At 38.3% G+C, this 26,301-nt stretch overlaps 1 protein-coding gene across 1 annotated transcript in view; it reads right to left on the bottom strand.

The window, feature by feature from the left end:
* SLIT3 (slit guidance ligand 3) overlaps positions 1 to 26,301 on the bottom strand; it is a 484,962-nt gene that overhangs the window by 125,837 nt on the left and 332,824 nt on the right. The window contains exons 12-14 of the mRNA XM_031555673.1: positions 23,259 to 23,330; positions 17,235 to 17,306; positions 7,206 to 7,277 (exon numbers count right to left, since the gene is read on the bottom strand). Coding sequence (XP_031411533.1) covers positions 7,206 to 7,277; positions 17,235 to 17,306; positions 23,259 to 23,330 — 216 coding nt within the window. The remainder of the gene's footprint in view (positions 1 to 7,205; positions 7,278 to 17,234; positions 17,307 to 23,258; positions 23,331 to 26,301) is intronic.

The following is a 26,301-nucleotide window of genomic DNA, read 5'->3' as shown; positions in this document are numbered from 1 at the left end:
GCTCGGCGAAGTCACGTAATCAAACTATCAACAAATAACTACATAACTCAGAAACTGAAACAGCAGCCTAGCAACACTAACACGCTGGGGACTGCAGCTTGGTTTCTGTTGCTGTACAATGGACCAGAAATCATCCTAAGTGCAGTAACCACCCCACAGGAAAGGGTGGGACAAATGCAGCACCGAACCACTAGAAAACTTCTTCTCTTTCCTTTCACCAGCTTTGTGTTCTAGCAATGATGACAACACGATGCAAATGAATCCCATGAACTGTCTGGCACATCCCACAGGCCAGACTCCACTGGGGAAAAGAGAATTCATCAGAAAAAGCCAAATTTAAAATGCACAGGAGAAGAGTGCTGAAGTTATTTGCACAAGTAAGAGCAGAATACAAATTCAATACACATGCCTTTCATAGAATATCAATAGTCAAAAGCTTCACCTACATTCAAAGCACTGTAAGGTAGCAAAGAAAGGGCGCTTGACAAAAAGCATTCCTTAGACCTGCTACAGCATTTTGTTACAATACAACAGACCTGTCAAAATATTTCTTCAGTATGGTTTTTTCAGTGTTTTGTCTTGAAATCTGTAGGGAATGGAAAGCCATCCATTACAGGACAACAGCAGAAGCACCAGTAGTGGGGGCTTAAGAGCTGGAATTAAATAATCCTTAAGGTCCCCTCTGACCCAAGCCATTCGCTGATCCTAACTATGGAGTCATATAAAGAGCCACACAGCCAACCCAGCAGACACTGACAAGCTGTGCTTAATGACAGAGCTGTGTGTCCCTGCTTACTTATTGGCAAAATAATCCCATTAGGTTCCAGGATAGTTTCTGAATGGCCTGGAGTGTAGAACAGCAATCTGAACGCCTCTCTGCATAATGATACTTTGACATCTACTAAAATTTACATTTTCTAATGTGATGACTGACCACCAAAGAGTCTGTCAGCACTTCAGTTGATAATACCCAGTGTGAACTCATCATCATGCTTGCTTGAACCAGCTTCAAGTGTTTCTTCAAGTTCAGGAAAATGGATGATGGCGATGACAAATTTATTCAAAGTAAATTAAAATGGAAAAGTCACGAGCTGATAACGAGTCAAAAAGCAAGCTTGACAGTCCCACTTCAGAGAGACTTTAAAGACCTCATTTCATTCCTCATCCAAAAGACTGCAACATCCATAAAGCAGTCCTGTGGTACTTGTGTACCTGGAGAATTTTACAGCACATGGTATCACAGCATCTGGGCTCCAGCTATTCAAATTCAATACTGTCCAATTTATGCCTGTAGATATCCACATGATAATTCAGATGCACAGGGGAATAAACACATTTTCTCAGCTTCCTGCACTACCAGGGCGTTAGTTTCTTGTGCAATAATAACTAGGAGAGCTTCTGTCAGGTGAAGCCAGCTTGGAGCACTGGCGTCAGAAGAGCTAATAAATTACACACTGACGTACAAAGTAGCGGTTGTTTTGGGAAGCTGCATGCAGACAGATTACAGAACTGACACAGGAAAGGCAGATGCTGCTGCAGTCTTTCATTAGTGCTCGACTGTAATTGTATTTCTGTGTCTAGCAGATGCTCCTCCCTCACTTTAACTGCAGTTATTGAGTTTAGCAATATTATCACAATGGCAGCCTAAATGCAGAAATCTAAAGAAAAAAAGCTTGAGGCAAAAGGCTTGAAAACAATTCTAAAGCTATTAAACAGGTCTGTGCAGGGAGTATTCTGTCCTGGAGTAGAACGATGTGGGCTCTGTTGTTAGCTAGTGATATTCTGAGTAATCAAGGAAAAGTCCCTATGTCATTTTGCTAAGAATTTAGAATCACAAAATCCAGAAACTACATACGCAGTGAAAGACCTCAGGAGGTCATCTGGTCAGAACCTCACTAAAAGCAGAGTCAGTGTAGAGGCCTTTAGCAGACACTTGCTTTATATGAGAAATAATTCTTGTCTCGGCTCACAGGATAATTCATGATGGCAGGAAGCTCAAGAGGTTTCCTGTCCTGTTAGACTGCCCAAAGCAGGGTGAGCTGTGAGTTCAGGCCTGTTTGCTCACAGCTCTATTCAGCATGGTCTTAAAAACCTTCAGGGACAGAGGCTGCACGACTTCTCTGGGTAACCTGCTCCACTGCTTGGCTCGCCATTATGAAAATGCTTCCCCCTACCTCTACCCAGTCAGTAGTTCTCATTTCATTCCTGTTCTCCATGAGAAAAATGATTAGCTCCACAGAACAAGAAGATTTTAAACATCCCTTGTTAAACAACGCAGGAGATTGCTATGAGGAGAAAGAAATTTGGAAATGGAAAACAGTCAAATCTTTATTCTGGCATTCATGTGGTGTTTGCATCATTGTTTAATGATACTTTTGTTTATATCAGTGTAATGTATACAATACAAAATATTGTAATTGATGTACATTCTTTAGAGTATTTTTTTTTTTTAATATTTTGTATGGGTTTGTGCTTAACTGGATTTTCTTTGAGCTTTTAACAAGCTCCAAAAGCGTGCAATAAATATTTGGTAGACTGTAGATCCTATTTTAAGCTCCTAAGTACTGGGATTCACTTTATAATTACACTTCAATACGAGTACTTCAGACTTGGCAGATTTACCATGGAGCTAATTTCCAAGCAACTGCAAAAACTAAGACAGTACCAAATATTGTACTACTTATCCAAAGAGAAACAGCATAAAAAGTACACTAAGAAGGAGAATAACTCAAAGATAATCTGACTGGTTGAAGTTTGGGAAGACTGGTGGTGGCAGATTCTAACAGCACACACACACAACTTCCCTCTTCATACAAAACTACTTTTAATAAAGGTCAGTCAGACTTGTCAAGATGAGATCTAGTCCCAATTCTAATCCAGGTCAGATGACTGGATCTGGAAGACTAATCTTTCATCACTTTTGAAGTTTTTTACCAACATGATAAACTCTAGGCATCACCACAAACCTCTGCTTTCAATGTGTATATGCACCAGGAGTACATCTACTTGAAGCAACATTAAAACAAAATCAGCAAGGGATTCCCTCTTGCTTGCAAAGCTTGCCCAGCAACCCATGGGGATCTCAAGCATGAGATGTACCAACAGAATACCTGAGCACTTGTATGACTAGTGACAATGCAAATTGAATTTCCTCAAGAAAAAAGGATTCACTGAAAACTGATACTGGCCAGACGTCTGAAAAATGAGATTTCATCCTTTTATTTTATTTTGCTATATAATCTCTTGAAACAGGAGAGATTTTATAACTTTTGGTTCCAGGAAGCAGAGTGCTCTGTTGCATAAAATGTATTACTAATAAAAAGACCTCCAGAATGTTTGTTTTAATATGGTTGCAGAGAGGAAAGCGTATTATTTAGGTATGAAAAATAGTGGTTAATAAACTTGGTGCCCATTATCCACGGCTCACTGCCTTGAGCCACTTGACTCCGTTTCTCTGCTGTCTTGCTCTGCACGTTCACTCGTTTGGGAGCAAGCGGAGCAACTGTCAGGTTTATCTGTCACAGGGCTGCTGAAAAAGAAAGAGCTGCACAGCGTTTTGTTGTGCCCCCTGTGCAGTGACTGGCAGACAGCTTGGCAAGCACAAGGGCTCATGAAAGAGCCTGTCCACATTCCAGGAAAGTTGAAAGACAGGTGAGAAGGACATTCAAATGTATTCCAGTTTCTAGACAGACTAAGATTAGTTTAAGGCCTCCTGGACAGGCATTCAAATTGCCAACAGCTAGCATTTATTTGAAAACTTCCACCTTAAGTTGAAATCCTTTCCACTCTTCTGACATTCGAGCGCCAGTTACACAAACAAGGGTAACCAAGCACGTGCTGCTCCACAGCTTGGACTGATTACTACCTCAGTGAAATGAAAGGTGCAGTTTACTATTAAAAAAATAAAAAAAATCAGATTGCAGCTGTGCCCACTTCTGGAAAAAAGAATAGGTCTCTCAAATCCAAATTGACCTAAAATTCTCAGAAGGCACTTGATCCAGATTGCTGAAAAGAATGTATGAAAAGTATGAGGGTCACGCTGCAGCACCTTCCTAGAATCCTCTCTCCTGGAAACTGCAAACAGGATAAGGAAAATGACACGGTCCAGGAAAAGCTTCAGTTCCACAATACAGATATATAGTTGGACTTGTACAATAACCTTTGGTGCTCTGTTGGTTAAGGTTGCATATTCAGGAAAATATAAGATTTGTGAAATCAGTAATTTAACAAATCCAATTGTGTGATTATTTACAGAAGAATGCTAACTATTTAAATAAGATAGCTAATAATGAATACTTCAGAAACAGCATTTAAATTAACCCAATAGGAGTAAAATTAAAAAATAATAAGAACTAAAAACCATCCTGCTGTGCCTTTCCTGGTTACTTTCCTGCTAAATATGTTATTCACTTACTTTGTTTTGTGTGACAGAAATACAGAATTCTCATGTTATTCGGGTCATCTAGAACTTGTTCCAAATTCCTCATTTCCCATACACCAAAGACAAATGGGACAGTTTAAGATGCTGTCATGCTGAGCTGAGCTTTACTTTACCCAGCTGTAGTGTTTCTGACATCAGTGGCACTGCCTGAAGGTGTAGGGTACTTGCACAAAACAATTCTGCCTCAACAAAGGTGGAATAATTTGGGCCTACAGAGTGACAGTATACTTAAACAGAAGGACAGTGACATTTCTGAGAAACACTAATGAGTCTTATCCAAAACAGTAAATTACAATATTATCTGCTCTGTAATTCCATGTCATTTGTTTCCTTCTAATTAAAATCTGAACACTTTTGCATAGGACCTACTGCCACTCCCATTTACTGAGCATGGACTTCCTTACCATAAGATCACTATATTTAAAAAAATGTTCCAGCTTATGCTGTGGAAATTATACTGGTTACCAGGATACTTTAATCAGAGCCTTCTTACCAGTATGCTCCCAGACTAATAGGAAGAAATCCAATCTAGAGACCACTGAACGCTAAATTACATCTAACCATGGAGCACTTTTCCAACTGTTCAGCAGCAAGTCTAAAACCAGCAAATGCTGTTTAAGTGTCCATTAAAATACTACAAGCAATGCCATAATAGTTGCTTCAAGGTCATGACCTGAAAAGTGTGCGTGAGCACTCAATGTTCTCCTCGCCAACTGCTCCTTCACATACAAATACTTTCAGAAGTCCCCTAGAGCCTCAAGAGCCACAGAGTACTCTGAGAATTCTATGAAGAAAGCAGCTTCTCAAGGCTTACCTACTAACAGTTGAATGATTAAAGCACTGTTCCCTGTTGTCTGGCATATAGGTTTTGCCTCTCTAAAAAAAGGTGTAATCTGCATTAATGCACACAGGATAATTACTGCATCTGGGCTTAGAAATGCAACTCCTTGGAGCACAGCACTACATGCACACAGTGACTGTAGTATAAAGCATGAAAGGTGCTTAATGCTTTATTCAGAAGGTGAGTTATGAGATGGGTGATCTTTCTACTGTGAGAAATTTCACCTATACAGCATCCTAGGTTAGAAAGAGAAATTGCGTATCACTTCAAACTTGCAATGACAAAACAAAATACTTTTGGATGGGGGGAAACCAGAAGAGTTATATCAGAATTAATTTTTTTTAATGGTTTCTTTCTCAGAGCTCAAAACAATGAATAAATTTTTAGCTTTCCTTCTGCCTGCAGCATCCCCACTGTACCAAACACAACGCAAGTCTAACAGCAACAAACATGCCAGACACAGCAACGCGCACCAAGTCACTTCCATGCTTACTGTTCTCATGCCTGTTAAACTATCTCCCTCCCAGATATGCAGTCTTCCTTCTAGTGCAGAGGCTGATCACGAGGGCACTGCAGTAACAACAGACTGGCGAGATATGGGCCAGGAATGAAGAAAGAAGATGCCAGAAAAAGTGTGTGTAAAGAGCTGAGACAAAATCATTGGCTGTCTACAGGAGAAGATGGACAGTGATGGATGCAGTGCCACCACTGCAGCTCAAGGGTTTGTTGTAACCAAACCACGTGTGCTTTTGCTTGTCTTTCTCTAGAATAAGGTGGCCCATGTCTGCAAATAAAATCTTATGGCTCAATGATACATCAGAATAGTCCTCTGCTTAACAAATAGAAAAATTTAAATAATTTTTACATTTTAGCTCTTTGGCTTTGCTCATGAATTTATAAACTAAATCTATGTTTATTTTTGTATAGCATATAGCAGCATCAAAGACCACAGTCAGAATGGCAGACGTTAAAGAGTAATTGTGAAAATTCAGATTTTCATTTCTGGTTAAGTCAGAAAGAGTTAACATATATAATAAATGCTATGTTTTTTTATTTTATATTTTATGCCATTTAATATTTGAGGATGGTGGGGGTACATGTGGTGTAAGTCAGAATCACTTAGTTTTATATATCACCTTCTCTGAGTGCATCATCCATGATGATATTAGGAATGTTAGGAAGTTAAACTCACTTCACTTCTGCTCCCTCTACTGACTGGCTGCAATAGTAGCTGACTTCCCTCTCTGAAAGAGTTATGGATTCCAGTGTGATTATGGAGATGAGTGCGTGCAATTCGGAATTTCACATTTGGCTTAGGAAATTCTTTATGCCACATTAATAAATACTGACGAGTACATGTTATACCCCTGATTATGACAGTGTATTAAATCACACGTGGCATAAAATACTTCAATATACAATTGAGTCTGAAATGATTTCGCTTACAACTAAGCCACACTTGGTGCAATAAGAATAAAATACTGAGCATGGCTGATAACAATAAGGTCTTTCATATGCAATTTTGCTTGCATGTGCAGGTACTTGCAACACAGTAGTCCTGAAGGATCTAGACATTCAACCACAAATGCTAAAAGCATAAAAACAATCAGATGGCACCTCCGCCCTCACATCAGCCACTGACCAAATTTCCTTTCTTGGACTTTGCCGAGGCTCTCATTTCCTCCCCACACTTAAATCTTCTGTGTCTCTTATAATCTGTGACTTGCACTGTGCTATAAAATTGTTGGCATCTTACCTTTCTTTTTTTAATCCTTGCCTCCCCCTTGCCCAACACAGAAACAACAGACTAGCACGTCCCAGTGACTTTTCAGTGGAAAAGGTGATTATATTAATGTCAGAAGCTGAAAAATCAGTAAATCTAGTTAGTCTGTAAAATAAAGAAGAGGAAAAGATCATACTTACAGCAGCTGCAGAGACACAAGATCATCAAAAAGGCCCTGGGGAATCTCTGTGATCTTGTTTCCATAGAGCACTCTGAAAGATACGGGAAGGCAAAATAAATCTTAAATAACAGACCAGTTTAGTGTCCTCCCACATCTCAGCATTATCATCTTTATTGATCTTGTGTACCATGCCCAGGATCTGTGGGCATTTCATTTAACTACTGATCTCATTTTCTTTTCAGAGAGCACAAGGTATCAAATGAGTCGTTGTGATTCAGGCTTCGTCTGGTGTTGGAAAGCATTTCTAATGTAGAAACTGGACATTATCCAGAAAGTGTATCTAAAATATTTTTCGTTCTGTCAAGGTTTTTTTCATCCTTTATAGAAGTATTTTAACCATTGAAAAGCACATTGCAGGAATCAAAAACCTAGAATTCTGCTCAGTGATAGTGAATTTAAAAGCAGAAGCTAGTTGCAGATAAAATTTCATATAACTGACCCTCTTCAGATATAATAATTGGCAAGAAATGTGATTCAGGCATCAGTGGATAAAATGTTACGGCTTCACCAGCTGCTATTACAGTTTCAATTGGCTGATATATACAAAAATAATAAATAAAGGAAAAGTCTGAACTGGGAATAGTCATACATTTTGGAAACGCTGAAGTAATTTAGGTATAGTTTAGGTATAAAAAAAAAACAACAATAAAGATTAAATACACAAGTAAAAGGCACTGTATAAGCTTTCATTTTTTCAACCATAAATATATGCTCTCATATTTATGATTCATTTCAATATTAAAAATATTTCCTTTTTTATTGAAAAACTGAAGACATATTATCATCAGAAATTGAACTAAAAAAACCCACACAAACAAAACCACCATTACAACACAATACGCTGCATAGGGATCAGAACAAAATCATAAAGCAGGACTTCAAACTTCTTTAAAGCACTTTCTCAAGCAATTTTTGTAAGTTGATAAAATTTGCCCAGACCAGAAGGTGAGTTACGAGTTCATATGAGCCACAGGAAAAGGGAAGAGGTCCAGGCTCCCTCTGAATGTTACCCCTTGACCATTTTAGTAGGCATCAAATTGAGGAAAACAAGAATTAGATTATTTGTGGGTACTCCACTGGATGCAATAGATAGTTACAAACAGGTTCATGCCAAAGCTGTGCTGCTTGTGTCACTGAAGTGGTTCATTCCCAAACTTTTTAATGTGCAACAACATGCAAGCAATGAATCAAACAGCTATGTGAGGCTCGGACGCTGGCTCAAATCCTGGATAACTCTGTCTTTCAACGCTTAAAATACCATGGTGTGTTGAACACACTGAAAAACAAACATTTAGCACAACAGCCCATTTACAACACTCTCCAGCCTTCCCAGAGTATGGCCACTTCCATTTTCTCTTCATCGGTCACTGGAAGAATATCAACTCTGAGTTGGAGAGTTCCTAGATCAGCTCATTTCTGAGCCTACATAAAATGAATATAAATAAAATAATACAACTTAGATATGAAATTCTAAACTTGAAACTTCATTTTTCATGACTTTTGTAGTTTAGAAGGAAATGAACTTCCACTCAAGGAATTAATGATCACAGCATTGTATTTTCTTTAAACAAATCATGGAATCATCAAAGTTGGAGATAACCTCTAAGATTAACTAGTCCAATAATTTCTATTCACATACTGCAGAATCAAGAAGTTGGCTTTAATGTGCTGATACAGTGATTTTTTGGTGAGCAATGAATGCCCACTATTTTTTTTTTCTATTTCTTCCCTAATTTCATTTGCAAATAGATTTTTTACAGTCAAAATATGAAGTTCATGTCTACAGAATCTAGTGAACAGTATTTTTTTTAGCAAGTGCCTTGTCTATATACAGATGACAAACTTTCTGAGGCGAGATTATCATCTTATCTTTGTGAAGCAGCAGGATAACCAATGCTGATCAGCAATGCATAATACTATAGAACATAGGAAGGAGTTCAGAAGCCAAGCCCTACAAATGTACGTGGACAAAAGGAAAAAAATATCCATTCCGAACTCAGGGTTATTTTGGCTGCAGAAGCAGTAAAAATGTAAAATAAAGCTCTAGAGTATTTGCAGCTAGTGTAGTTGTTAGTTGTGGTACTACTAAATACAAATACCAAACAATGACTCTGGTTAAAGTAATTTTTCCTTTACTTTTTTAAAAGTCAGGTGGTCATAATGCTGTGTTCCACTGAATTTGAAACCTTGCATGTGTTTATACAGCTTCTTTGTTATCTTGAACAAAATAAAGCTCATTAAAATCATTCAAAAACAAAACAAAGCTTCACTTTTAGAAGCCATGAAAGGAAAATAAGAATTTTCAAACCTAATTGGGCTTATGTGCTTGTGGCAGATTAGCATTCGAACAAATTAACAGCTAAACAAAAGTCAGTATGAGAGCTCAGGCACTTGTCTCGAATTCATATTCATGTTCAGCAATACACAGAGCCAAATTAGCTAATGCCATTGTCTGCCTGCTGTGCCAGAGCTGAAGTCAAACGGTCCTACAGAAAGAAGTGACGCTGAGGGGAGCGGAGATGCACAATCAGACCTTGCATTTCAGTTCTTGAGTTACTTATTTCCATTTACTCTAACAGAAAACACAGAAACTTTCACTCTCCTCAGAGCTCTTGTTTTTTTCTATGACAGGAAAACACACCCACAGATAGGAATAACTGTCAGGTTCTTGATTCAAGATGCTTTTGTTCTGGATGTATCACCTGCAGCACCCTGAATAGTACCCACCTACCAAAAAGAATGGCCAGTCTGGGGACATCCCATAGAGCCCTGTCTGCTCACCTCACAGAAAAACTCTGCAGTGTTTTTGGACAGCAGCATTGGGAAGGTGGAGGTAGAAAAGGAGAGAAAAAAAGCCAACAGACAACAGAACATCAAACAAAACAATAAAGGAAATAAGGAAAAGGCCATGTAATTAGGAACTCAACCATCCAGTAAACTTCATTTACATTTCCAATTCTTTTACTGAATTTTAGTAGACTACAAATTTTAGACCTCTGCCTACAGTATTATGCATTTTCACTTGCATCTCTCTTGTATTTTGGTTATATTTTGCAGGACACATAGCTTACCAGCTATTGTACAAGTCTGGTATGGAAACATAACCCTCCTTCTATTCCCTAGCATCGGAAATTTAGACCAAAAATATGTTTAATTAACTAATAACATTAATAATACCAGAAAAACAACTTACTAACTGCTGCCAGTTAAAAAATGTCAAAATGACATTTATTAGAATGTTAAAATAATTACTAAAATGTTTGTTCTGTGCTCTTGATTGTTCACTTGCTCCTCAGCTTTGCTGGGAGACCAAATGATCCACAGGTCTGATAAATGCCATTTACTGTCAGGTGGAGAAGATGTACACTTTGGTATAATAAGCCTGACATACTCTGACTCTCTATTCACAATACCAATTTTGAAAGTATAAAATAGAGATATTATATATATAAATATAAAATAAGTATAAAGTAAGCCAAAATAAATGGAGAGACCAGTCTTTATTACGGTTCCTTTCTTCCTTTTCTCACTACACATGACAGTCTCCATTACAATGATGGAAACCAATGTGAAGGGAGAAAACAGTCACAAAGATGTGTCAAAATGCTAGGCTTGCCAATGCATAAGGATTATTCTTGTGTTTTTCACACACAGGTACAGCTCATCCCAGAATGCCTAGAATAAGGGATTGTTCATGGTATTTTTAATTTAAGCAAACATTTCTCAGTTTTTTGCATGTGGCTCTTCTACCATCAGCAGGTTCCTGCTATGGCAGAGGTGCTGCTGAGCCAGGAGGGGCCAGATTCTCAGCAGCATGAAGAGCATCAGTTTGTCAGTTCACAGCTAAATGCTTCCAGCGTGGCCAAGAACCACAAGCTGCTATTCTTCAGAAGCACCTGGCGGATTGGCAAACAACCTGCAGCAGTTTTGGGGCCGCCATCAACCTTCCTAACAGTGGCAAGGACACTGCATGTAATGCACAGCCCCTGGCTGCACTGCAGTTGTCCAGAAGAAGCACCCTATTTAGCTGAAGAGGAAGTGTTTGCTGAAAATCCAGGTATATTCAGCTTTTCACAAAAAGTGCCCTAAAAATAGGACAATTTTTTTTTTTTTTCTGACTCAACTAGTTGCTTTCAATTAAAAGAACTGGAAAATTGAATAACTTATAAACCTTTATTTTACCCCTCATTAAATTAAAACTTGCAGCTCTGTGTGTAAAGTTAGTTATGATGCCTGAGCTCCCATGTGCAATCTGTAGTGCCCAAACATGCCCCACTTTCCCCCAGCATCACACAAATACTTTTTCTCCCTCAGCTGCCTACTTGGATAAAGTCTGTGGGAGTTTATCATCCCTGAATGCTCCTCCACAACAATTTCAGCAGCAGCTGGACAGAGAGTTAATTTTTTATACCAGGAAAAAAGAGAGGAGATTAAGATTTGGTAGGAAATTGTGATGGCAGATGAGTGTTTCCTCAGAAACTAAGTGCAACACCTACTGCATTTTATAAAACCTCACCCATTCCCCTTTATAGAGATATCATAAATCTGCAGTAGGAAACGACATAAATATATAAAGTCATAACAAGTCATTGTAATTTTTCAGCCTGATTCTGGTAATGCACTTTTATATGCCATATAAAGTGTATCTATTCCAAGATACTTTTAATTACCAAATAAACAATTACTGGTTAAGACTAAACTTCAAATTTTGCAGATTAATTCAACTGATGCTCTATGTAGTGAAAGATTAAGCAGTCACTGCATAACTTCATCTAAAAGTCTGGGAAGCATCAGACAAAGGATGATGCACTGGGAGCACTATCTCATGCCTAGCAACAAGTGTGTCATCTTAGTGAGAAAATATCTGGGCATGGCAGAGCCCTTCAGCAGCACGATCTGGAAATGTGTAAGCTTCAGTGATTGTTCGCAGTCTCGAGACATTCTGACCTCCTGAGCAATTTCAAAATTAAGGAATTTGCTGACTCTACAAACACGTTGCCTTTCACATACATTGAAGTTTACCATACCTACTTCGAAGTGCCTGAAACAGAAATTGCTGTGTTGTCCTTATTTTACAGTTCTTTGGCATATCTTACTTGCAAGTGCAGTTGCGACATAGCTACTTGGTAAGTCAGATCCCACAATCCTGAGATTTTTCCCTGGGATTTGAGTTGGAGCTGTTTTGGGTATGAAAGCCTAGGACAGAATCCCTCATTCTAGGCCATCTGGTTTCCAGCTAACTGTTCCTTTATTTTGGCTTGGCTCAGACATTCTTACTGAAGTGTCAGATTTTCACTTTATGCAATGTCTTTTTCAGTCCTCAAAATGCTTTTAACTTTCCTTCAGACTGTGAAAACAATTCTTGCTAGGAAGAATTATATTTCCCAAGCTGCATACAATGGCACAGGCTCAGTAAGAATTCAAGTTTTCAAAAGAGAAGGAATTGATAGAGGTAAAACCAGCAATAAATTCCTAATATCTGATAGAAACTTAGACGTGATATTTTTTTCCTGCACTATTTCATACGTCTTCATAACAAGTTAGGCTAAATAAATCACAGTTAAGCTATCCAAAGCAATTTGTTACCTTAAAGTAAGTTTGGCAGTTAGTGCAATAGACAGTGCTTTACTGCAGATTTCAAATCACTGGGAATGACATGGCATACATCAGCCAGGAGGTGATGGTTGGAACGGGGCTGCCGTGCCACAGCCTAAGCAGTCCCTCATCTTTGTGCCTAGGCTGCTCTAAGTTTTTCAACTGTTTACAGGCTTAATTAAGTTCATGAATGAAAGCAGAGGAACTCACTCTCTACATAAATCTGAAATGTATTCATTCACAGCTTAAAAAAACTGTCCTGATAGTTTCGATATAGCCTTCCAAATGTATCCTTGTGGGAAGTTTACTGACCTGAGAATAACATTTATCTCTGATGTTATTAACAATAAGCAAATGCTGAAACAATTCTCTTGCCAATATTACAAACTGATTTTGATTTGATTAAATGAAAAATTAATTTACTTCAGAAAGTGCATGCAGCAATCTTGAAACATGAAACTATTCATAAGCCAGCTCCATGTTCTGCACCGAGTTATTAACCACTTCAACTCCAGCAGAATGGAATTCAGCCTATGAAACCTTAAATGCAAGACATTACAAATAGAGCATTTTTCAAACTTTTGCTTACAATTAAGATATTGCATTCTTTTTACAATTGACCAATTCTCAGTGCAAGTGTACTATTTGCTTTCACGTTTCTATGGAAAGGAGTATTAGATAACAAGAACATGTGTCCTAGAACACAAAAGCTGAGGCTACATCACCACTGCTCACTCACATCCCTGCTGTGTACTCTTTCTAACTGCTTATTTGTTTCTCATCTTGGATACTTCATGGGGTGCCAAACACCACAGTATTCAGTTTTTCAGCAGTGCAGACTTTGGTACAAACGGGATACTTGTCTAACAGCTACCACAGAAGTCATGTAACGTAACTTTTTCTTCCCAAATCCCACAGTGGTTTCTTTAAAACTACAGACACTTTTTTCCATATCTTGGCTTGTAACATCCTCCATCCTCAACAACAGCTATAATAGCTAGCACTCCACAGGCCTGTTCTGACAAAACTAGACTTCATTGGAGTTTTGGCCTTCTTCTGTTTTTGATTTTGTCCAGAAAGATGATTAAAGTTTAGTCCCTACCAAAAATATGCTAGAGACCCCAACTGCAGTGCCTAAATATTGAAAGAGAACTTCAGAAACAGTAATAGAATTGAATGTGCAGAATGAACTCACAGGTGACCAGTTACTGACAGAGTCCATCCTGCACAGGACACAGCAGGGAGAAGGAAAAGCAACAAAGCTCTGGGAAGAACTGAAAATGTTCTTAGAGAAGAAATTAAAAAATCTACATCCCCAAATATTTCTGATTAGAAAAATGGAACAGAAAATCCTTATACTACAGAGCTGTTGTACATATAAAGGAACAAAACCCTACAGAAAAATGGATGTGGAGAAAATAATTTTTTGTCCTTTGTGCATGGAATGAAGAGACCCTGAATCCTTATGGAGCAAGCTTGCTTTTCTTTTGCTAAGTGCAGAGAAAATCCAGGGTAGAAATGGCTTTTTCGGAATGTTAACTTTTTGTGACCTGTTTGACTCCCACTGATGGATTTCCTGATAGAGAAAATACATGGATTTAAAAGAAAAACTTACGATCTGCTAGAATGTGGGTCACTAAGCAGTTCTAAAAGATTTAAGTTACACGTATTTTTAGAGGAAATCACTTCTAATAATGTAAGAAACATTCCTGTGTTTTAAAATTATAATGCATCTTTTTTTCTTCCATCTCTACCTAGGTAGGCAGAGTACTCTTAGAAACAATTACTAACCTAGGTTAACTTCAGAAGAAAGTAGAGCAGCAACTCACTATACATAGGCCTCCACTAGCCAGCTAGGCTAACAATATTGGCGGTCTTCCAGATGAGCACTTTCACTCTCTTGGACCCCTAGGGAGTACTGCAATTGCATGCAATCTGGAAGTAAAGGGAGGAGCAAAAAATGGGAATAATGCAGAGAGAAAAAAAGCATGGATTTTAGGAAGTACAGCACTATTTCATTTTTAATGGAAACAAAGTTGGTTACTTTCATTTGCGCTTTCATACTTCCCACTCCTTTACTACTGCATTAACTCAGCAAAGTGAAAAATCCAGCTGCTTTGTGCATGGGTTAAACCTCAACGGTGTCTCATTAAAATGTATGCCACCAATCACAGCTGGCTTATATACACAAAAATAAAACCATTTCTCTCAGCTGAGCAGAAGCATTATATGCAGAGCAGTGTTCCTTTAGGGCATGCAGCTGACTAAGGTTAGTGGGGCCTCAGGCACAAAACCAGCCATTTAAAAGAGAAAATGCTAGTTAGCAAACTGTCTTACTTCATTTCTACATCCCTATTCTTTCCCCTTTGGCATTTTCATTGGGAGGGCTGGCACTTCAAAGGAGTCATCTGCTCTTGCACTTGTCTTCTTGTGGTTGACAGAACTGAACTGGTGGCTGTATTAGAGATCAGATGAAAATAAAACTACATCCTCTAGTTTGGAGAAGGGCTAAGACAGAAAAGCCAGATACTGAACATCAGCAGAGCAGTAATCTGAGAACAACGAGAACAGTGACCAGGAGAAAAGAACCTGGCAGAGGTCTGTGTGAAAGAGAAGGGAACTAAACTACCTCTTGCCTGTCAGCCACAGGCAAAGCATCTGTAAGACCTACCTGCAATGAACAGCAAGAGCAAAGCTCTTCAAAAGAAAGCAAAACCAGTGGCAAGCATGAAGTCAGTATGTATGTAATCTCCTAGCATTACCTTGAGCACAATTCATCCACTTGGATATAAACATATTCAAGCCAGTTTGGCCTGATTTACTGAAAATACAGTTTTGAGTGACTGGTCAGAGAATACAGAATCACTTCATTTGTTTCTTTGTACAAGTCGTACCACTAGAACTTCCTGCCCTGTTTATATTCTCACTTCATCTCTCTCCAATCCAATGTGTTCTGTCCCACTCCTGTCACTCCTTCCACTCCTGGGGGGTATCTGAAGTATTTGCAGCTAAATCTGAAACATTTCTGAGTTGGGAAGTCAGCCCCAGTGGTAGCCTCTTGCCTGCCTAGTTTACTCGAGCCAGCTCTGCCAAGCCCAGAAAGCTGTAGCACTGCAGCATCAGCAGTATCACGTGATGCCAAAACTGTAGTGTTCAGTAAATATCATTCTCTTAGTGAATCATTTCCAGACAGCACTGAGGGATTTGGCCACTTCCACAGTAGGTTGAATAACAGTGCTCTAACTATTCAACAAAGGCTAGCAACACTTAATATATATTTCTGGCATTTTCCCAGCTGGATTCAGGGCACAATGAAACACCCATCCTTCTGCATTCACCTTAAAATTTCCTTGCAACACAAATTTAGCTCTGAATAGCCTTCTAATATTAGATCTAGAAAACAAGTTTTATAGGTTGTTAGAATTATCCAGCATTCAGAGAATACAACTATGGCAGCTTTTGGGAATAAACTACAGCCTTAAAAACCAAGCTATATGACATGAATATTAATGAGTTAAATGTTTCTAAACTGTCTTTAATGCAAGTAAATATTGGCACAGTTGAGCTTATTCTCTTGTCTCAACTCAGGTCTCTTCCCAATACTCTGTTCTAGTTCATTCTCCTAGTGCAGCTTCTGAACTTTTTAAAACTCTTTTACCAACAAAAAGTTCCACTGTTTTAGCAGTGAGGTGAATAGTTAGGTTGAAATATTTTGAAATCAGCCTGGTCTTACAAACAGTTTCTGTGTTCTATAAAGAGTGCTTGTCAAGAATCCTACCTTCATCTTAGTTTCTGATTAAAGTAGTATTTTAGTCCCTTTCCAGCTTAATAATGTAGTAATTACACCTAAGAAATGTGAAGTTTTTGTTAAGAGCTCAGGTTCTTCCCTAGCTAGTTTGAAGAAACTACAACAAAAGTAAAACACAGAAAAAAAACCCCACAAAAGCTCAGATCTCAGTTTTGTACAACACAGAACTTTGGTAAGGAAGCATTGGCCCCTGATCTACCCTGGTTGATACCATCAAAAACATTTAAGCTGTGATGGCTTTTGTGTGCCATGATGAGCTGAGGGTATGGATTAGCCTGCAGGTACACACGTACAGCAGATGAAGAAATGCATGGGTTTTGAAGAAGTGAACAAGTATGTAACTTTGGAGGTGTCCAACTATATTATATAAATAAATACACTTCTTAGAGATGTGTAAACCATTCCTTTTTCTAGCCTTCATGACCTCCTAGCCTCTGTGATCAATTTTTCATTTACAAAAGATTAGATGCTTCATACGAGCTGGCACTTGCACACAGAAACACAAGTTCTTCCAGACAGCACATTATCATTTCTCTTACATACATACGCTCCACAAATACTACTTCAGTTCTATTTTCTACTTACAATGAAATGAGAGATTTCAAGCCTTTGAAGGCATCTGGTGCAATGTCAGATATCTGATTCTTGCTGATGTCTCTGTAAAAAGAACGGAGGATTAAAAGAATATTTGTAAAATGGAACTGATGAAAATATTTTAGCTTGAATATTTACATAACTGCAATATTTTGGAAGAAGATGCTTGATACAGAAATGCAACTAAAACATGATAGTACCTCAGAGGAATTATACAATGCAGGGACACAGACAGGAAAATTCCAGCAATAAACAAAAACCATCAGCTGTACGACAAGCTGAAACTTCAACACACTGCAACTTTCCTGTATCTAAGGTATATCATGTTATGGGCACTGAAACAAAGAATTTTGTGAAAAGCTTTTAACAGTAACAACAGTGCAGTGGCCCACTGAATAAGAACTGTTTATAAAACACCTTAAGAACTTTTAATAGTAGAGGTGGCACTATGACTGTGCAAGGTGTCCCTCAAGCACGAGGGGCAGCCTATGCCAAAGCTCTAAGATGGTTTGTATGTTTAAACATTGGCTTGGAAGGGTAACTTAATAATAGTAAGCAGACCATATTTTGATTTTAAGTGAAATCATAGATAAAGTGAGGAAATGTTCTGAAGTGATTGGGAAGTCCTGTCAGGATACACAATAATGAAGAAGGTGGGATTAATGTTGTCTGCATGGTGCAGGCACTGGGGAATGGCTTCTGAAGCAGCAAGACAGGATTTGGCTACAGAAAGAAACTTTGTGGTAACTGGGGTGTAAAGATGAGCATCCTTATAAATATGAGAAACATGAGAAACATGTAGGATAGTTAAAATAAATTCCCATTTAAAGCCTAGGAAATTACACTAAGGGTTAGTCTCAGTGCACCCCTACCAATAGTGGTAATTTGTAGGGTGACAAAATTCTTGTGTGGTAGGACTTTTCCTGCACCAAACTCAGTTTGCTACCTGTAGGAGAAGGAATGAGAAACAGACTACCCCCCTCCTGATCCCAAAGCAGGTGATAGTGACACAGTTTAGCTTTGTACCAGTTATGCTTGTTTTCTAATGGCCTGGAGAAAACAAGCAGTGTAAAATTCTGCTAGGACCTTCATCTGGTGCAGTAGGTAAGAAGAGTATTGACACAGCAATGGCAGATCTGCACTGAGTTTTCAGATGGAAGGGAAAAGATGCGAGTATTTGAATGGAAATCACAGACCTATGAAGCCTTACACTCTACTGGTGCAGACCCCATTTGGGAACCTCAGTGAGATTTCTCCAATACTTCAGCTGTGTTGTGTGTGGAATTCAGTTATACAATGCTGTCATTTGCTAGGGAAAGCGTGTTCCTTGATTGAAAAAAAAAAAACAAAACACCAACCTTCAATTTTAATCATAACTAACCATGTATATATCAATCAATTATAGGCTGCAATACCCTTTCTTCATATGTGGTGCCAAATTTACAGATGCTCAGATATGGGAGCCTTACTACTGCTGTCACTGCAAACCAATCGCTCTGTCAATCAGTCCAACCAGGTGCTTAGCTAAGGGCATAACTTTCAGCCACTTTGTTGCATTCACTGATAGTTCATATCAGTTTTTATCAGCAGTATCAAATAATTTAAATGATGGCTGAAGCTGGAGTAAGGCAACCTTTCAGCCTATACATCTCTACTCTAGCTTCTGCCAGGGCAGATGCTAACAATCCTGGATAGATCCTCGATAAAAACTACTTGAACAGAAAGTCAGGAATCAGAAAATAAATATGCTTTCTATTCTAGACGTATCACGAGGTATAAATTCTGTTGGATACAATTTTAATGAACTGTTTTCAAATCTAGCTGCATAAAGCAGGATTTTCTTTAGTTCTTTGGTTCAACGAATAACTGTTATGCAACCTACCAGTGTTTTCTGCCACAGCATTCTGCCTACAAAGACAGCATTCAGTGAAGGTTTCTTGTTTCTTGGCCCAACTCACAGCAGCCAAGTTTGTGACAGTGAAAAGAGGTATATTTAGTTTTCTGTCTTTTTTGAAATCTCTAGCACTTGCTGCTTTTTGTCTTATAATTCACAAGCACAAGTCTGGTATGAATTTGTGCTGTGTATTGGGGATCACAATAGGATTTGCTACAAGGGAATGAAATCACCAGCTTGCTTAACAGAGAATCTGAAAAGGGGAATCAAGTACTGGAAAGGAGTATTTCAGCACTATTTTATTGACTTGCTACATTTCAGCATTTCCATCCTTCCTCTCTCCCCATGTCCAGATGCTAATGAGTATGTAACGAATGGAGCCTGAACGTGCATAAATGCCATGCTGAGTGATGAAACTTACCACTTCATGCAGATGCACTACAATCAGCATTAGAAGATAATTAGACACATTATTTCCTTTCCATTAGAGCCAGGATCTACTGCTGTTGGAAGAGGAGGCTCCATCTCCTTCTGATTTGACTGAGACAAAGGGATTCAATTATGTCATTGTACTTTTGCTCTCTTCCTTTGGTCTGCTGCTGTCCGACAAAATCATCTTATTTTGTGCTTGATTTACATCAAGACAAAGAGATAAGGGTTTCTCTAACCTATTAAGTCAATTTAGGTCTCGTAGGGCTCATTTCCATAGTTTAGGGTATTGCTGAATCACTCAGTGGAACTGTGGCTCTTTGGCTGGAAATATAATAAACTTATCAGGATTCCACCCAGGCAGGGAATACATTAGTCACCACACACGCATTTCCCTGCAGCTCTGACAGCACAGTAGAGACTGTCTGCCTTCAAAGGGCTGCTTAACACACCTTGGAGGGTGGCAGTGGGTGGCAGTGCCCAGTTACCAGTTAGATACATAAACTGCCGATGACTTTGCAGTAGGGAATAAAGTGTACCTGTGAATCATAGTATATATAACATATGACTATATGGCAAAGACTTAAACGTCTTTACTATGAAAGGTTTAGAAACAAAACATTTATTTTTAGATGCAGCCAAATGCAAAACTATTAGTGAACGAACACTCTCTTTGTTGACTAGCATTATTAGAGATAACCTGAAAATCTCTAACGTCTAAAGTGGACTATTCTCATTTAACAAGAGTACTCAGTAAAAATCCATGTCGTGTGTGGTTTAGTTTTTAAAAGCTGTTTAAAAAAGTATCAACATCACAGAGCTACTGAGAAGAATGTGAAATCTCAATTTGTTCTCTGCTAAGATGTAGTAAAATGAATTTGAAAACATGAAATGCCGTTACAAGCACTAGAGCTAAAGAAGTACATCCACATCTTTCAAAGTGTTGATAATTACTTAACTCAGCCTTATGCTACAAACTTGTCTACTAGAAGCCTCAGAAAAGCAAAGACAAAATGCAAGGAAATGATTAAAGAATGATATTAGCACAACTGTTTGATACATAAATATATTCAAAAAGGCATGTATGGGTGAAGATATCACTTCTTTCCCTTGAAACAAATGGGATGTACCTCATTCAAGCCCCCTCCGTACTCTTCTAGAGCCCCTGAATGATTGAGCAGCGAGCAATGAGTTGTAACATTCTCCCCAAAATCAGGGGAACCATCATTCTGGATTATAAAATTCAACTGCATATTTGAATCCTACAAGTGTCAAATCTGCTTCTGAAGCAGTTACATTTAGCTTAACATAATCTACTGTTTGACAAGATGTGGGCAATTAGGGGAATTCCAGGTCACACAAAGCATTTTAAGCTCCTTTGCCAAAAACCAAACACTCTGTCACACTGGAAGCTCTTGAAGAGACATTCTAAATAACTGAATTTAGCTAGATGCATATACAAGTTGAACTAATCTACATACATCTTCTGGTATCATCTCAACCTACTGATATTAAGACATTTAAAGATTAAAGTGGTTCCTACCTAAAAAACAGTGCCACTCATCTAATTATTTAAGAAAAGGAAATAGCATCATCTTGCAGGAAATAGTAAACAATCAAAATACTGAGAGCGCTGCAAATGAGCAGTCTGTATTCCTTAGCATTCCACCATATGTGCCCAACAGAAGGAGCAGAACAAAATAATATGATTCATGATATTGTGCTAATATTATCCCTTGAGTTCTATGAAAATATTATTTGTAATATCTATAATAAGAAGAATAACAAAGTTATTGTACCCAGGACTGGGCATCAATTAACAAAATCAATAATCTTCATGCTATTACATCACACACTGAAATGACAGTGTGATCATGAAAGGATGGAGACTTCAGTGTTATCAGGAATGTCTTGGTATTACCTTTATGGGAAAGAATGGATAATTCTTGCCTTTAAGAGAGAATTTCTTGACCAAAGTATATTTTAGTATACCTTATGTTAAGAAGGCTGGGATTCTTGCACACAGAAAAGATAATGCCAATTATCTCTTCAAATCATTGGACAAATTGTTTTAAACTTCATGTAACAATAACTCCTGGTCTAAAGTCTCACTGTCCAGTAGCAAAAAAAAAACAAAAACAAACCAACAAAAAATTTTAATAAGGAGACAGGTTGATAACCAAATTTCAAATCGTCATCTTCATGATGGGACATTCTGCAGCCTAACTATCCCAAGGTCTTCCACAAAACAGCCAGATGTTAATTAAGCTTTGACAGAGATCGTTTGGAAGGATAACTCATTATGTGAGTTCAGATCCCAGTGGTGATGCCAGTAATACTCCAGAAAGCTGTTAACACAACTTGCTAATGGAATTCTGCTCTGAAATTCTAGTATTAATCATTTCAAATAATAACTGCCACACTGGGTTGGAGGAGTTAGTGAAGTTACAGAACTTTTTTTTTTTTGTTCAAGTCTCATATCACTTCTCAATCATGAAAAATGAAAGGATAGTAAAACACTGCCAAAATCTAAAATTAGTTATACCTTGGAAAGAACTCAACTAGTGCCTTTAATCATGAAAAAGTTACAAGTTAGGTCACTGAAAAGGGATCTGTCATTTTTCAATGAAATTACTATCTCGCTATCTAATACAGTACTTCTTTAAAAATACATACAGCTATATTGAAAGTGAGACAGAAGAACAGAGACTCTGCAAGATTGATGATTTGACCAGTTAAATATTAAGATCCATATTTACAGCTCTTCAGCTTTAGGAACTTGATAACTCTGGACCAGCAAACAGTAATTTCACTCTCAAATCCAATGGTACAGCATATTTCAGATTCCGAAAGTATTAGCATTCTGATGATTCAGTACCATTTTGTCAAGTCAGCTGACAGTTTCTTAATTCCAGAAAGCACTGTACACATTAGAAAACAACAGCTGTAAGAGGTACCATTTTTAAGCAGTCTTAGCACTGAATACAAAGTCTGGACAACTGCTGGTCCAGTGGTACCCATCAACGTCCTGATAGAATGGTGAGGCAGGAGTAACATGTTTCATCCTTGTCTGAATTACAGTTCTGCTGTCACAATGTCTCTCATAAAGCAAGACAAACCAGAGGACCGACCAGCTTATATGCATTGCTGCTACAAATCAAATTTTGTAAAATTTATTGTTAAATCCACAGAGACAACACAAGAGCTAATCAGGAAGGAATTGTCTGTGTATCCACCAGTGATTGAGAAATTGAGAAAGTGAGCTCCACGAGGCTTGTTTTCCTGTAAACAATCAAGTAATTGAATGCAATATAAATATTCCTAACTACTCTGCAGGAATGTGTACTCCTGCTGTAACAGGGTCAACACAATGGAGTGTTGTGAACAAAAACCAGAATGAGTAAGAGAAAAATACAGAATTCAAAATTTTTCTGAGTAAGCAGATTTGTTTGAACAGACTAACTAATTAGCTCACATCCTTTGAAAGGGAATTTAAGCATTATAAAGGATTTCATGCATTGGTAGTCATCCTAAATCTAATTCTGTTGTTGCTCACACTATGAAGAGATGATTTGTGCAATCCCCAGTGATTTCAACATAGAAATTGCCAATATGTTTCTAAAATAAAGCTGCAGAACTTGAAGCTAGAAGATTCAAAATTACTCTTGCATTTTGGCCTTATTAGAACTTACATTCTCTTAAGTTTCTTGTACTGGGTAAAAGCTCCAGGGGGAATGACTTTGATGAGGTTTTGTTCCAAACGGCTGAAAACAAACAAAGAAATATACATGTTATATACACAATTACAGGACAGGAATAACAATAAACATTAACACTGTTGGGTTTTTGTTTGTTTGTTTGTTGTTTGTTGCACAAATACACAATTATTTCACAGAGTTTTATACACTAAATAGTTTTTCTTTTGAAAGCCCTAAGTGGAAAAAATGCTGAGGAAATAACATTTCTTAGAAAAGAAATTCATCTCGTTGATTGCATTAAGTTTGTATTTAAAAAAAAAGTAGCAGAAGCTGTAGAAATGCTACTTTAAAGCACAAGGAATTACTTAAAGAAAATCCTAGGTATATTGTATTACTACTTAGTCAAAATTAAGTAGTAAATACAGATGCTTTCCCTCACTGCAAATAGCAGGTAACCAAACTGAAAGTGATGCTATTTTGTGACAACTTAATGAGCAGATTAATAATACCAGCTGAGTGACTCAGGAGCAACAATCTGTGGGAACGCGCCAAAGTTCCGCCCCGTATCCACCACTTGCATTAATAATACTACTGCAGAACAGGGTGGAAACCACTGCAATATAAATTCAGATTTTTAACTTTCTTCCTTTTCTTTTGGGAGGGGAAATCTATTTAAAACAGAGGAAAAAGGACTACGTGCTTCAATTTTCACTAACAAATATTGAAATTGTTATAAAATACGGTCCAGACTAAGTGAACATGCTGCTGTTTTCATTTCTGAGCTCTGTTTGGAAAGAAACATTCTTTATAAAGTAACATAAATGCTTGTACCAATAACAAAAAGTGAGCAGCATTACGATATTGCATGCAGTAACCATTAACATGATTCAATTCTGTGCCTTCTCAGAAGCAAAATCTCCAAATACCTGCAGGAAGGACTGCTTTCTCCTCACACGAACCCTAAATATGCATCTCACTTAAAAATGTAGAACAAGACCCCCCATACAACAAAACCAAATGTCCGTGGCAGTTAAAATCATGCAAATACAGCAGGAATAGAAAGCATGCTTTGATTTTACCTAGTTCTTATTATTCAAAAGTTGTGTTGCTTTTTGTTTTTTCTTTCAAAAATGTGATAAAAAGAAACTGTTACAATAGCAGAAATCTGTGGTTGGAAATGTTTAAGAACTGAAATATGAAGACAGTGTAGTGAAGGAAGGAACCACTGGAGTTATTTAGGGTTGCTGCAGCAGAGCAGAGGGGAGGAAAAAATTAAAGACCAGGAACAGAGGTAAAATGAGATACAGGCAGAACTGAACGAAGGTTTTTAAAGACTATGGAAGGGGGCAGAGAAGAAGAGTACAGCCCATCAGCCCTTTACCGCACAGCATATCCTTCTTTTGATCTGTGCTTTCAACAGGCAAAAAATTCCCTTGAAAACACAGTATTTTGCCAGCTCGTTACGCTTTGAGAAGCTATTTAAGCCATAAACATTGAGATATTTGTACAGCCAATTTGCACAGACCTTTTTATTTCTGTAGTAGTCTATTTTAAAGGCTGCAATTGGAGTTAGTTCTCTTCCTTGTTTTGTGATTTGAATTAGCATCTGAGATTTCCCTCCCAGTTGCTCTAAATATAACGGGCATCGTTCCTGGCAAGCCCACAGTGCATGCAGATTACTGCACGCTCAGCACACTGCTATTGTTGGGTGTTTGTCACCAGAATTAGCGGTACACTCTTCTCATAAAGGCTTTTTGTCAGCTTGCCAGTTCGGTAACTCCGCCCAAATGTTTCTAAGTAGACACTTCTAGGAACAAAGCAGGGCCCGCTTGCCCAGCTCCTTGCTCCACGGATGGGAATGGCGCACAGGCACAGAGCTGTCCTTATGGTGCGACCCAAACACACCACCAGGAGGGAAATACGGCCCTGCTTTATAACTGCTTCAAATTCCAAGGACATTTCAGTCACTCGGAAGTGTAAATCTACACCAAATAACCCCACAAAGGGCAAAAAAAGCCAAAATTGGAGTAGCGTCAGACTTGGAGTGATATGACCAATTTCTAGAGAAGGCAAAGAGGAACACAGAAGGGCTGCTCCGCAGCACTACCTGCATTGCCCTTTCCTAGAACATGTGCAGCAGGTGCCAAGAGATGAACAAGGCTGCTGTCATCTGCTGCTACGTTGCCACCTTAACACCTCACTGTACGAAGCCCTTTGTCAAAGAAGGACTAAAGGCTGCACATGGTGTTTCTGCTTGGTGCAGTGTGACTGCAGTTTGCAGATGCTCACACAGGAGCAACAAGTGGTATGGCAGGCTGAGCCTCTCTCACCAGCCCTTGTTCTCAAGTGGATTCCAACCTGGGAACAAAATGCAGCTGAACTTGAAGCTAGCTGCTATACCCAAACATGGCCTCAGAAAACTGTTTCTTTCATGGTCTGTCCGTGCATCCCATGAAGCACTGACACACTATAAAACAACCTGCACTAGTGCAAAGGAACTAGATGATTTATTTTGTGCATCACTGGAATACTCTATAAATTAGTTTTACAATACATTTGAGAACTCTGTACATGAGATGAAATCCTAAAAAAGTAAACTTTGATCATTTGAACTATTGTCTGCCACATTAAAGATTTCTTACAACTCAATAAAATTTGACTCAATTTTCCTCTGGTATTTCATAATAAGATCCATTTAAAAGTTGAATTCACAAGGCTGATAAAATAAATTGGCCATGTTCAAACCTCTCAGGGGCTTTTGTTCCTCCTTTCAGTTACCCATTTCACTGTGCCTGTCGCCTGCTGCCAGCTGCATCGTTTGGATGAATTGAAGCATACCTCCCCCCTCCTGACATGCAGCAGTGCTGTCTGCCTCTTGAAGCTTTATTTTATTGCCTTCGACAACAACATCAAAGGACAAGGACAATTTCCTTTCCCCTCTCCAATATGTTATCAGAGATTGGAGAGTGTGAGGATCCAATGGATTCAGATACATTTTTCTTGTAACAACACGATGCTAGATAGGATAAAGTCTTCC

Source organism: Meleagris gallopavo, chromosome 15, assembly GCF_000146605.3.
Source record: "Meleagris gallopavo isolate NT-WF06-2002-E0010 breed Aviagen turkey brand Nicholas breeding stock chromosome 15, Turkey_5.1, whole genome shotgun sequence".
NCBI lineage: Eukaryota > Metazoa > Chordata > Aves > Galliformes > Phasianidae > Meleagris > Meleagris gallopavo.
Note: the sequence above shows the minus strand (reverse complement) of the source record. Positions and strands in the feature narration are given on the sequence as shown.